The 12,897-nt window shown below is 47.0% G+C and overlaps 1 protein-coding gene across 2 annotated transcripts in view; it reads right to left on the bottom strand.

Annotated features, from left to right (window-relative positions):
- The window catches only part of tacr1a (tachykinin receptor 1a), a 33,527-nt gene extending 27,006 nt beyond the window's left edge, over positions 1-6,521 (bottom strand). For both annotated transcript variants that reach the window (XM_030371567.1, XM_030371566.1), the window contains exon 1: positions 5,660-6,521. In XM_030371567.1, the coding sequence (XP_030227427.1) occupies positions 5,660-6,069 (410 nt within the window). In that variant the 5' untranslated portion in view covers positions 6,070-6,521. The remainder of the gene's footprint in view (positions 1-5,659) is intronic.
- Between the last annotated feature and the right edge of the window lie 6,376 nt (positions 6,522-12,897).

The raw sequence follows: 12,897 nt of genomic DNA, 5'->3' as shown, positions 1-12,897 counted from the left end.
AGGGGAGAGGAGGAGAGGAGAGGAGGGGAGAGGAGAGGAGAGGAGAACAGAGGAGAGGAGGAGAGAGGAGAGGAGAAGAGAGGAGGAGGAGAGAGGAGAGGAGAACAGAGAGGAGGAGAGGAGAGGAGGAGAGGAGAGGAGAGGAGAACAGAGGAGAGGAGGAGAGAGGAGAGGAGAGGAGGGGAGGAGAGGAGGGGAGAGGAGGGGATAGGAGAGAAAGGAGAAAACCCCACTAGTTGCCATTAGAATAAAGTACCAGAGTTTGTGTCAGTGGTGCGAACCCTCCCAGGTCTTTTTATAGAGCTGCTCCCTGTGAGCTGTGAGGGCGGAACGTCGACTCCTTCCCGTCCTCGTCTTCCAGGAGGATCACGAGGACGGGAGGGTGCTAAGGTGACTGGAGAGGCATCTGCTGCTGGGGTCCTGAACCCAGCGGGGGGGCTGCTGCTTTCGGAACCCCCCCCCCCCCCCTCACAGGGGGCAGATAGACCTGGGGGAGGGGGGGGGTTCTTGCACTTGACTCGACGGACGCTGTGTGAGTGTGTGTGTGTGTGTGTACATGTGTGTGTGCTTGTGCGTGCGTGTGTGCGTCTGTGTGAGAAATCAATCCTCTGAATGGAGGACAGAGGGTCCTGGTGAGGCTTTCAGCTCCCCCCCCCCCCCCCCCCCCCCCCCCCCCCCTCCCTTCACCACCACCACCACCTGTCAGCCTCATGATTGTCTGTCACCAGGCAGGATCGCACTGACTAGACTAGACAGTACATAGTATAATACACTATACTATAGTAGTATTATACAGTATAATACACTATAGTAGACAGTTTATTACACTATACTATACTAGGCAGTATAATACACTAAACTAGACAGTATAATACACTATACTAGACTGTAATACACTATACTATACTAGACAGTATAATACACTAAACTAGGCCGTATAATACACTATACTAGACTGTAATACACTATACTATACTAGGCAGTATAATACACTAAACTAGACAGTATAATACACTATACTAGACTGTATAATACACTATAGTAGACAGTATCATACACTATACTATACTAGGCAGTATAATACACTATACTAGACAGTAATACACTATACTATACTAGGCAGTATAATACACTATACTAGACTGTAATACACTATACTAGACTGTATAATACACTATAGTAGACAGTATCATACACTATACTATACTAGACAGTATAATACACTATACTAGACTGTAATACACTATACTATACTAGACAGTATACACTAAACTAGGCAGTATAATACACTATACTAGACAGTAATACACTATACTATACTAGACAGTATAATGCACTATACTAGACAGTAATACACTATACTATACTAGACAGTATAATGCACTATACTAGACTGTAATACACTATACTATACTAGACAGTATAATGCACTATACTAGACTGTAATACACTATACTATACTAGGCAGTATAATACACTATACTAGACTGTAATACACTATACTATACTAGGCAGTATAATACACTATAGTGGACAGGATGGGGTGGGGGGGTGAATAATTACGGATCCAGTTGATGAAAATAAAAAATATATATATGTATTTATTAAACTCAATGCGATTTCGAGGGAGGTCCCTGCGCAGCCCAAGCCAGGGAGCCCCAGCAGGCAGCTCGGGTGCTGGGAGGCTGGGAGGGACGCGAGAGGTCCGCAGGGACAGAAGGAGAGGGAGAGAGGGAGAGGGAGGAGAGGGAGGAGAGGGAGGAGAGGGAGGAGAAGGAGAGGGAGGAGAGGGAGAGGGAGGAGAAGGAGAGGGAGGAGAAGGAGAGGGAGGAGAAGGAGAGGGAGGAGAGGGAGGAGAGGGAGGAGAAAGAGAGGGAGGAGAAGGAGAGGGAGAGGGGGAGAGGGGGAGAGGGAGGAGAAGGAGGAGAGGGACAGAGGGAGAGGGGGAGAGGGAGGAGAAGGAGAAGGAGAGGGAGGAGAAGGAGGAGGGGGAGAAGTGGTGGGCGCCAAGACGCAGAACTGGCCTCCAGCCAGAGCCGTGAGACCTATGTGTGTGAGGAGCCATTGATAAGCCCCTCCCTCTGCCACGCCCACACGGCCGGCAGTGGGTCGGCTTCACTCCAACCGATCCGCTGCGTTGCAAGAGGAGGGGTAGCGATTGAGTCCTCAGCTCCTCATATCCATTAGCAAGTCCCCCCCCCCTCCCCCCAGTCCTCGTCTTCTCGAAAGCTGCCATTGTCATTTCACCCCTAGACAAGACATTACCGCGTGACGCAGAGAGTCGGGCCTGAGACGCGGGCTTCATGCCGGTGAATGAGTGATTGCTCCCCCCCCCCCCCCTCCACCCCCCCTCCCCTGATGGGAGGCGCAGATTAGGGGGAACGTGACGTGTGATGGCGGCAGCGCCACCGAAGCCTTCCAGGAGACGGACGGCTGACGCAGGCCCTGTCAGCTCAGAGACATGCGGGCTATCGCTCCGTTCAGATCTGAGCTCTGGGCAACGTTACACACGGTGAACGGCACAGCTTCACAGCAGGACGGGACAGTGCAGGATGGTAAACGGGCTGCATTTATACAGCGCTCTTCAACCCGGTGGCCACTCGAAGCGGTTTACAATATTGCCTAAAAGTCACCCATTCATGAACACATTCACCAAAGGACGCAGCCAACCACACAGGGTGAAAGCCCAGCTCGTCGGGAGCAGTCAGGGTGAGGCGTCTTGCTCAGGGGCCGGGGATCGAACTAGCAACCGTGCAGTTACCAACAGACCCGCTCTACCGCCTGAGTCACATGCACGCCCCCCGTTTGCAACACATTGTTCCATAGCAGTAGAGAGATGGGCGGCCCACTGGAACGCCTCTATAAGTCATCTCTGTGACATGTGTTTTGTCCTGTCGGTACCACCCTGGGTGCTCCTCCAACGTCTACAATGATAATACCTATCAAAGGTATTGGCTCCATAAAGAAATATCTCTGAGAGAAGTTTCTCATGGGATTGATTGTCCCTTGTGGTTCAATCTTGTGGAACACACTCCTGTTTGAGTCTGCATGGGCTCTGGTGGGGCAGTCCTCTGAGCCGGTGCATTACGTCCTGTCCTGGGAGAGGTGGTAAAGACCTGACCGCAGACACGCAGCCACAAAACCAAACCAGCGTCACATCTTCCTGCGGTCTCCCCCATGGCTCAGAGGAGTGTTCGAAGTACTTCCTGTAACAGCGGTTAAACATTATTTCATGATGCGACTGGCATCGCATTCAGCGCCATAACACAGAATGTATTTCCAGTTCGATCATCGCTGACAGACATGCAGTCCCACAGTGTCACTAAAGTACATTCAGTGCTGATTCAGGGCTCCATCCATCGCACATGATCCATATCGCTCTCCTCCCATCGCCTTTATGACGGGTTTCTCATCTCCCCGTCGCACTGCCAGGACTCTGCGATGAAAGGCTTGGTGGGGAGCGCACGTCTCATTAAGATGATATTGTATTATAGAAGATAGTCTTATCTGCAGCCGGGGGGTGGGGGGGGGGGGGGGGGCGTCACGCCATTGTTCTGAGCCATGTGCACACTGCGCCACTGACAGCATAATTTACCAACTGTGGGGGGGGGGGGGGGGGGGGAGAGAGAGAGGGTATAAATGTGTGTGTGTGAGTGAGAGTAAAAATGTGTGTGTGTGAGTATCAATTTGTGTGTGAGAGAGTATAAATGTGTCTGTGTGTGTGTGTATGCCAGAGAAAGTGTGTGTGTTTGTGCAAGAGAGCGAGAGTGGTGAGTGTGTGTGTGTGTGTGAGAGGGAGAGTGTGTGTGTTTGTGCAAGAGAGCGAGAGTGGTGAGTGTGTGTGTGTGTGTGTGCGAGAGAGTGTGTGGGTTTGCGTAGGACAACGAGAGTGGTGAGTGTGTGTGTGTGTGTGAGAGGGAGAGTGTGTGTGTGTGTGTGTGTGTGTGCGAGAGAGTGTGTGGGTTTGCGTAGGACAACGAGAGTGGTGAGTGTATCTGATGTGAGCAGACCTTCCCCCGTCCCCACCTGTTCCCCAAAGGTGAGCATTTAAAACAGCTCCCTCTGTTACCCTGGGAGGAAAATCCAGAGACGCAACCTGAGTCGACTACCCAGCATGCATGCTCCTCATGGCGCCTGAGTTAAGGTGAATAAACCTCAGGGACTTTAATAATGCAGGACTATTAGCATTGCCTTAGGAATTATGACATATCACAAATGAAGTGCACACACACACTCTCTCTCGCATATCTCAGACCTAAAATCACACACTCACACAATTCATCTTTCTGTCTCTCTAACATATACACACACGCACACATATAAACTATCACGCAACCACACATATTCCTGACACTTGACACAAAGACACATTATCTCTCACGCACACACACACACACACGTAAACTATCACACAGACCCACACACACATACTCATATGCATCCACACACACGCGCACATATAAACTATCACGCAACCGCACACACACTCTGACACACCACACAAAAACACATTGTCTCTATCTCATACTCTTTCCCTTACACACGCACAAACACACACACACACACACACGCACCCACACAAATACTCACAAGCACCCCGGGCACACACACACACACACACACATGCACACACACACACATACTCACACACACCCACACATGCACACACACACAGACACACAAAGATAATCACACGCACACACATACTCACACGCACCCACACGCAGGTCTCGAGGAAGAGGAGGGTGCTGAAGCATGTTAATAACCCCACCATAGCAGCAACCTACCTCAATAAATCTCAGAGTGATGAACAGAACTGAATAGGCCTTCACCTGTTCCATATTCATAGAGAACGACGCTTGGTCATACACATAAATAATAATAATTAATAACTATTGATTTATTGAGCGTGGACAGTTCCTCACCCCAAACTCTACACGGTGTTCGTGTTATTAAGATCTGTTTGGTGGCACAGTGACGGTTGATGGGAATACTTTATTAATCCCCGGAGAAATTAATTCTCTCACAATAGCTCTGCTCGAAATTCAAGACGGAAAAATAATAATCACACCAATATACAGGTACAACAACAGCTGTGTTCATCCGAACGTATTTTAAGTCATTGGTAATGTTTGAGGTGGGCTGGTCATAGTTTTATATCTGGTTTGATTGAATTCATTATTCTGCCTGTTGCAGCGTGTGGCGTTGACTGCGACTCGATGCAGAACACACACCAACTCTCCGTACGGTGAACCGGCCAGCACCCCATCACCGAATACAAATGTTTTGCCTGTATCGTATGTATGTGTGTATGTATGTATGTATGTGTGTATGTCAATTATGGCACCTATTGCACTCCTGCCCATCCCTGGAAGGAGGGATCCCCCTTCTCAAGATTTCTTCCTTGCTAATAGGGAATTTCTTCTTGCCCTCTGGGGGGCTAGGGTCAGGGGGGGGGGGTCATAAATATAGGACCTGTTGAGCCCTTTGAGACTGGACCTGTGATTAAGGGTTACCCTCACCCTAAACCAACAAATACAATTGAATTGAATGTAGCCTAATTGAATCGGATTAAACTGAACTGAACTGATTTGCATGTAATTTAAATTCATTGAATGTAATTTAACTGAATGTAATGTAATTTAACTGATCCACTTGCCTGTCCAGCGCTATGGCCGTCATGGAGTAGATGCTGGCGAACACGGCGGCCACGGGGAAGAAGTTGTGGAAGCGGCAGTAGACCAGCCCGTAGTACCAGTCGTTGTGCACCGCGTACGTGAAGTTGATGACCGTGTTGAAGGCCGACATTGACGCCTCGGCGAACGCCAGGTTCAGCAGGAAGTAGTTGGTGACGGTTCTCATGCGCTTGTGAGCCATGATGATCCACATGACTATGAGGTTGCCCACCACGGACACCAGGACGATGCAGGAGTAAGCCAGACCCCAGAGGACGATCCGCCACACCGGCTGGACGAACTGGTTCCCGTCCGCCGTGCCGTTGGTGTCCGAGGCGTTGGTCCAGTTGCGGTCCAGCAGCGGGACGTCCGTGGAGTCGTATAGGGAGTCCATGGCTGGGGACTAGGGATTGCGATCTGTAGAGTCGAATGGAATCCTAAAGGAGCCTTACATTAAGGAGGCATACTAAACTTTCTTCAAGGACTTCTTACGCGACGGCAAAAAAATATCTAAATCCATTTTGTTCTCCAGAGTTACTTCAGGAATTCATTGAAGAGGAATTTCATTGAGGAATTTCAATCAAAGTACGTTGGGTTAAACTTTCCATTGTGCGCCAATGCCCGGAATCGGACCTGCTCTGGGGTCAGACGGTGCGACGGGACCCGGACGGTGCGACGGGTCCCGGTGTCTCCGTGAAGTGACGGGGAGATGAAGCCTTCCAGTCTCAGCTTCTCCTCAGCTCCGCGCGTCTCCTCTGCGCGTCTCTGCCGCGCGCTCTCTGCTCCCAGCTCGGCGCCCCTCGACGGAGTCCGGCCACGCGCAGAACCCGAGCGCACACCCGCACAGAGCTGAGTTTGGAAAAGGAATGTTATGAATGATCGATCGTGGATCACGTGTTGGTGTATTAAAATGACCTTTAAGCAATGCAAGGAAATTACATTGATTATTTTTCCAAGAGCGCACAAGCAGAGTCACAGCAACAACTTATCGTTGCTGTTTTTAATATCCTAGACCAAGTGGTGTGGAACAATTGTTATAATAATGGTTAATACCTCATGTAAATCATAATAAATTTCGTTTTGGGTAACTCAATGGTCCAATGAAAAAATGGAAGATCTTGGGTAACGTAGGGTCCAATCAAGTAAGCCTACAGACGAGTTGACCCGGTCAGTAGGCCCATTTGGACTCAATTTATCAACAATATGAATCGACCCAAAGCAAATGTAAACCTGGAGCACCGAAGAATGATAGATTAAGGAATCTCTGCCTGTCGAATGAATGCTTTACTATTCTTGCTCACTGCGCCCTCTTGTGGTTAATTTGGTCATGAATCCCCAACATCTTTCAGAGATATTCAGATTAGCAGACTGTATTCAGATTAATTTTGCGTGACTACTTGTCACGTTTTTTTCACTTTGAGTTTGAGCACTATATGTTTTTGTAGAGATATATGATGCAAACATAGTACACTAGTGTGTTGTAAACCTGTCTTCACTGAGTTCAAACAGTTAGCAGCTTCTGTGGCGGTAGAACTGAGCAGGATGTTTACAAGTCATCGGTACACAAGATGACCAACAGAAAGTTCAGAGTCAATCATCGATCAGTGAGTCAATCATTCATCCGTTTGTCTGATTGATGACCAGAAATAGATATGTTCACAGGTGGATTTTATTAAACGGGGTAAACCACTCCAAAGGACAGGAATATGATGTCGGCTACACCATTCTAGGTGTCCATCTCACAATCAGATGTTTTTTCTTCTGCATTCATTCTGGTCTCATTGAGGGAGGTCTGGTTAGTGGAGCTCTCTCATCTCATCGTCTGCATCCATGCCTAGTTGATGAGTCGACATCTAATTAACCGTCCAATAAGATACCATTCCTCTTTTATTTTATTTTATACCTTTGATCCTGCATGTGAGCTTTATAGATAAATACTTCAATTGATACAATCATATTACATACAAATTATTTGATCACATAAAGACATTATTATATAACACATTATTAACTGAATTTCTTTCTGTTAAAAATACGGAGACATCTTCCAGACGTCGTTGTTGTTGTTAGTGTGTTTGTTTGTCCTTCCCCAGGATCCTGTCCGGTGTCTGCGGGCCCCGGGGGGGTCGATGGAGAGGGGGCCCCTGTCTGGAGGGCCTTGTGTGGGAGACAGATGTTATCATCCAGCACCGGGCCGTCCGTCTGAGCCGAGGTTGGAGTGAAGGAGAGAGGAATGGCCGCCCTTTGCGTCTCATTAATGTGAGTGACATCGCGGCGCGACGGAGGGCGACGCCGCGGAGCCGGTCCCTGTTCTGAGAGCGGCGGCGCCGGGTTGTGGTTTGGAATGAGTTAATGTCACGTTAGAAGACATTTCATCACAGAAGATAATTACTAGCACCAGTCGTTCTTGTGCGTCGGGGCACATGAGCGTGCGTGCGTGCATGTGTGTGTGTATGTTTGTGCGTGTCCTTTTGTTTGTGTGTGTGTGTGTGTGTGTGTGTGTGTGTGTGTGTGTGTGTGTGTGTGTGTGTGCGTGCGTGTGCGTGTGCATGTGTGTCTGCGCGTGTGCATGTGAGTGTGCGCCTGTGCATGTGTAAGTGTGTGTGCATGTGTGTGTGTGCATTTTTAGGTGTGTGTACGTGTGTATGTGTGTGTGTGAGAGTGATTTCCTGGAGGTGGCAGGCTGGATCCTACCCCTGGTGCCCCAACAGGTTCTCCTGAAGGCGGCCAGACCACCGGGGCCAGACGGACGTTACACGTCACATGCACCCAGGACGGCCGATTGGAACCGGGTTACCGCGGTAACCAGGTGAGGTAACCCGTTTCCACTGGAAGGAAAACCCTGTGAGGAGATCTAAGGTAATCGGAACTGGGTTCGAGTCCCGGCTGCCAAAGGGTCGTGGGTTCCATCCCTCCTCTACTGAATGATTAGACCCTCACCAGGGCATACGCATCACAGACACACGCCAACCCCGGTGGTTAACGTGGCGGTGAGGGATTCCACCGGCGCCTTTACCCAAAGCCACCTCGGAGGGAGGCTGAGAACAATCAGGCAGAGGAGATTGTACTTGTGGTTGAAGAAAGGAAGTGTGCTGCATGAGGTTCGTATTGAACGTCGTGACACCTGCAGCGCTGAGAGAGCCCACGGGATCGGGAACAGCCGGGGAGAGGTGAGAAATGGGAATGTTTGATCTGGGATTATTGTTTCTTTTTTTGAGATGAAAAGAAACGGGAACACCGGGGACTCTGCCAACCCAGCCCCGGTGCCCCGGGGCCCATGAGCAATCGCTGTGAGACGGGGAGACGGCATGAGGAGTCGCTGTGTCACAGCCACCAGCATCTCAGGCGGGTCCTGTCATCTGAGGGTCCAGTGGCGGCCGAGCCTTCCGGTGGACATTGATTTCCTGTTGTCTCTGATTCATCACTTCCTTTACACACAAGATGTCCCAGCCTGCTGGGCTGTCCCTGGTCTAAACGCATGACATCACACCAGAGAGCAGCTGAAGTCGATATCCACCGCTATGGAAGGGCCTCGTTTGGTTACGTTGTGGTGAGCTGATTGGTCGACCACTTGGATCAAGTGTCAAATCGTTTTATTTTCAATTGTGCAGTAAGCTATGACACAGCTTGAATTCTTACATCATTTAGAATTTAAGTAGGATGAATACAGACGGAATACGTACACACTTATTGTATGTTGTACGTCCTGGCACTTAAAAATAGTACTTCATCTTATCCTAGCTATCTTTGTTTTATATGGGGAATGGGTTAACCTAGCGATGGTTAGTGCTTGGCACTTCTTTATATGAACATCCTTACTGTACCGACGGCATTATATTGTTTCTTCCTTCTGAAAAATGTACTTATTGTAAGTCGCTTTGGATAAAAGCTTCTGCTAAATGCCCTAAATGTAATTCTGAAGGAATGATAATTATTATCAGGCCCTTCATGATTTTTGTTTAATCAACTCCCATTCTTCCCTACCCTAGCCCATTTCATTTCTTAGTCGACCTTTCCTTACCTCACAGCCTGACCTCCCAAACCGTATCTAAAGTCAGCAGCCAGCCTGGACATCAAACCGCCAGTGGCTGTTCTCACTGTATCAGAAATAGGGTGATGCCATCTATTGGCTGCCGTTAACCAATCCCAAGGTCAGGGAGAGAAAGACACTGCAAGCCTTCCCTCCTTCCCGAGCGTTGATATACGACCACCCTGACTGCAGTCCATCAGGGTGAGACCCACTGCCACTCATACCAGACCCAGGAGCTCAGTGCCGATTGGCTCATCCACGCTAGGAAGATCAATGTCTTTATTGATTTATACACCAATCCAATTTATTTTAAATAAATTATATAGTTATATTTTATGGGATGTTGTGTGCACTGATGGACAGGAGCGTGAAGAGAGACAGGGTTGGAGACGAGAGAGATTCAGATGTAGCGTAGGACAACTGGTGGCCAATAGCCATATGTACAGAGACGCTATGATGGCCGATAGCGATTACGGTCGTACCAAAATGTCGACGCACTGGAAAGGCCAAGACTGGCCGTAACCCAATACCAGCGTCAAGGGGAGCTGCCGTTAAGCACCATGACATTTACTTAACTCAACCGATTTCAAAGAGTGGATTTTATAATAACATTAAATTATATTTTATATAAAATGTTTATATTCTGTATTGTATTTGTTTGTACTCTACTAGATCATGGGTCAACATATAGTTGAGATAGTTAAAAACGAGTCATTAATAGTGGTTTAGAATGTAAACGTCATTTGACTTGTAAATGTTTCGAGACCTTTCCAATATGGCGGCGACGTTGACGTGCACAGCTCTGTTGAATACTTGATTCTGATTGGTCGATTACGACATTCAGGGGTCGGTTATTTCTGAAAGGTTGAACCTGCTCTGAATAAAATACCGTTGCTATGGACAATGTTTCCAACCATAGAATCTAACAGACAATTATTATCACTGGAGGCAATTGCATCTTTTAAAATCAATCAAAGAAAAATGGAAAAACACAATATTGTGTCAAAATTATAACTTGCTGTGCAATGGACAGCATAATGTAGATCGAGCCGGTTATTCTCGCAAAATAAAGTCCTTCAGGGTAAAGCAGGCCCCCTACAGGAGTTGGAGGGGTATAACAGGCTCTTCGTGTCTTACAAGTCTTACGTGGGGTTACCTTCATAGTCCAAACTCCAGCGGGTTGAACCATTGGCTGCCAAGCAAGTTTATATTCTACCGGGATTCATTTGAACAAGGGGAGCATAATTCTGCATTAATTGCGTACTTTATCTTTCAATCTGATTATATAGATTTGTTCTCATTTACGTATTATTCAATATATTATAGCCTTCATGAATGTTGTGGTGATTAAAAATTGCAAACATGCATATTTAAACAGCTCTTATTCTCGTCACATTATAGCCGCGCAGGAACCCTGTTGATATTATTCATCATTAATAAATTAATTATTAATTCAATGTGAAACAATGGAGAGGTTCGTAATCCCAGTCCCTTCTCATCTCTCCCTGCAGTAGGTGATATGGTTCTCAGAAGGGAGGGGATAGTAGATACTATAGGGTGATATGGTTCTCTGAAGAGGGTATAGATACTATAGGGAGATGTGGTTCTACGAAGAGAGGGGATAATAGGTACTATACAGTGATATGGTTCTCTGAAGAGAGGGGATAGTAGATACTATGGGTCATACGGTCCTCTGAATAGTTGTCAGATGCAGGACAATGTTATTGTCCTGCCTGTCCTGTTGTTCATATCATTATATTGTATTAACACAGTTGTTTGTTAGGAGTAGGATTGTAAAGATGATTATAATAGAGGGACAAATCATAATAAAATATAATTACATGTTGACATATCCTTAGCTACCCTTGTGCCCATAGAATGTGCTTGTACAAACAGACAATAACCTTATGATGAAATGACATTATATATTTTTCATTATCTTATTCATAAAAATATAATTGGACCAGAAATGTATTGACGTACTGGATTCTCTGAACACAATACACAGCATAATACTGAGTTGTGTGCACGTGTGTGTGTGCGTGTGTGTTTGTGTGTACGTGTGTATGTGTGTGTGTGCATGTGTGTGTTTGTGTGTGTGTGTGTGTGTGTGTGTGTGTGTGTGTGTTAGTATTTGCGTGTGTGTGTGTGTGTGTGTGTGTGTGTGTGTGTGTGTGTGTGTGTGTTTGTGCGTGTGTGTGTGTGTGTGTGTGTGTGTGTGTGTGTGTTTGTACACCTGAGAGAACAACATGATGAAATCAAAAAAAGAAAATAGATTACCTCAGTATATTTCATATCTCGGACTCAGTACTCTCAGCGTACAGATGTGTGTGTGTGTGTGTGTGTGTGTGTGTGTGTGTGTGTGTGTGTGTGTGTGTGTGTGTGTGTGTGTGTGTGTGTGTGTGTGTGTGTACGTGCACTCTGAGGTCCACCTGTGTGTTTTCATACAGGCAGATGGAGCGTCTCGGGGTCAGATGTCGGAGCAGAGGATTAGCGGATTACCTCCCGTACCCTCGTCCCCCTGACCTTCACACAGTTTGAGGGGTACCTCATCGCCTCCATGAGGAGTGAGGGTAGGATTACCGTTAGATAACAGACCTTCTTCAGGAGGAGAGCACAAACACCTCAGCTACCTTTAGGCTCCCCCCTCCTGAATGACATCATCTCACGTCAGTGTCTTTGTCTGCTGAGTGGATAAATAGAAACAGCAGAGTGCATCGCCGTTACAGCAGCAGTGAACCTGTACAAAGTTGATGGATACGATCTGCAACGCATTCAATGTTGTACGTCCTGGCACTAACTTTATACGCTTATTGTATGTTCTATCTCCTGGCACTTAATGTACACACTTATTGTATGTTGTACTATTGTTTTATTGTGTAGCATCTTATCCTATATCTTTGTTGTGTACGGGGAATGGGTTAACCTAGTGATTCTTAGTGCTTGGCACTTGTTTCTATGATTATCCTTATTGTACCGACAGCGATATATTGTTGGTTCTCTTTCTTCTGACCAATATACTTATTGTAAGTCGCTTTGGATAAGAGTTTCTGCTAATTGCCCTAAATGTAAATGTAAAGTATTCGTACCTTAAGCACCATTTTTAAAGATAGCGGGAATGTTCTGTGTTATCAAATTCAGTGTAATATATAGGCCTTCAGCAAATACCTAAAGAAAAAGTACTGAAGATGG

Source organism: Gadus morhua, chromosome 11 (genome assembly GCF_902167405.1).
Source record: "Gadus morhua chromosome 11, gadMor3.0, whole genome shotgun sequence".
Classification (NCBI taxonomy): domain Eukaryota; kingdom Metazoa; phylum Chordata; class Actinopteri; order Gadiformes; family Gadidae; genus Gadus; species Gadus morhua.
The sequence above is the reverse complement of the archived record's forward strand: the minus strand, read 5'-3'. Positions and strand labels throughout refer to the sequence as shown.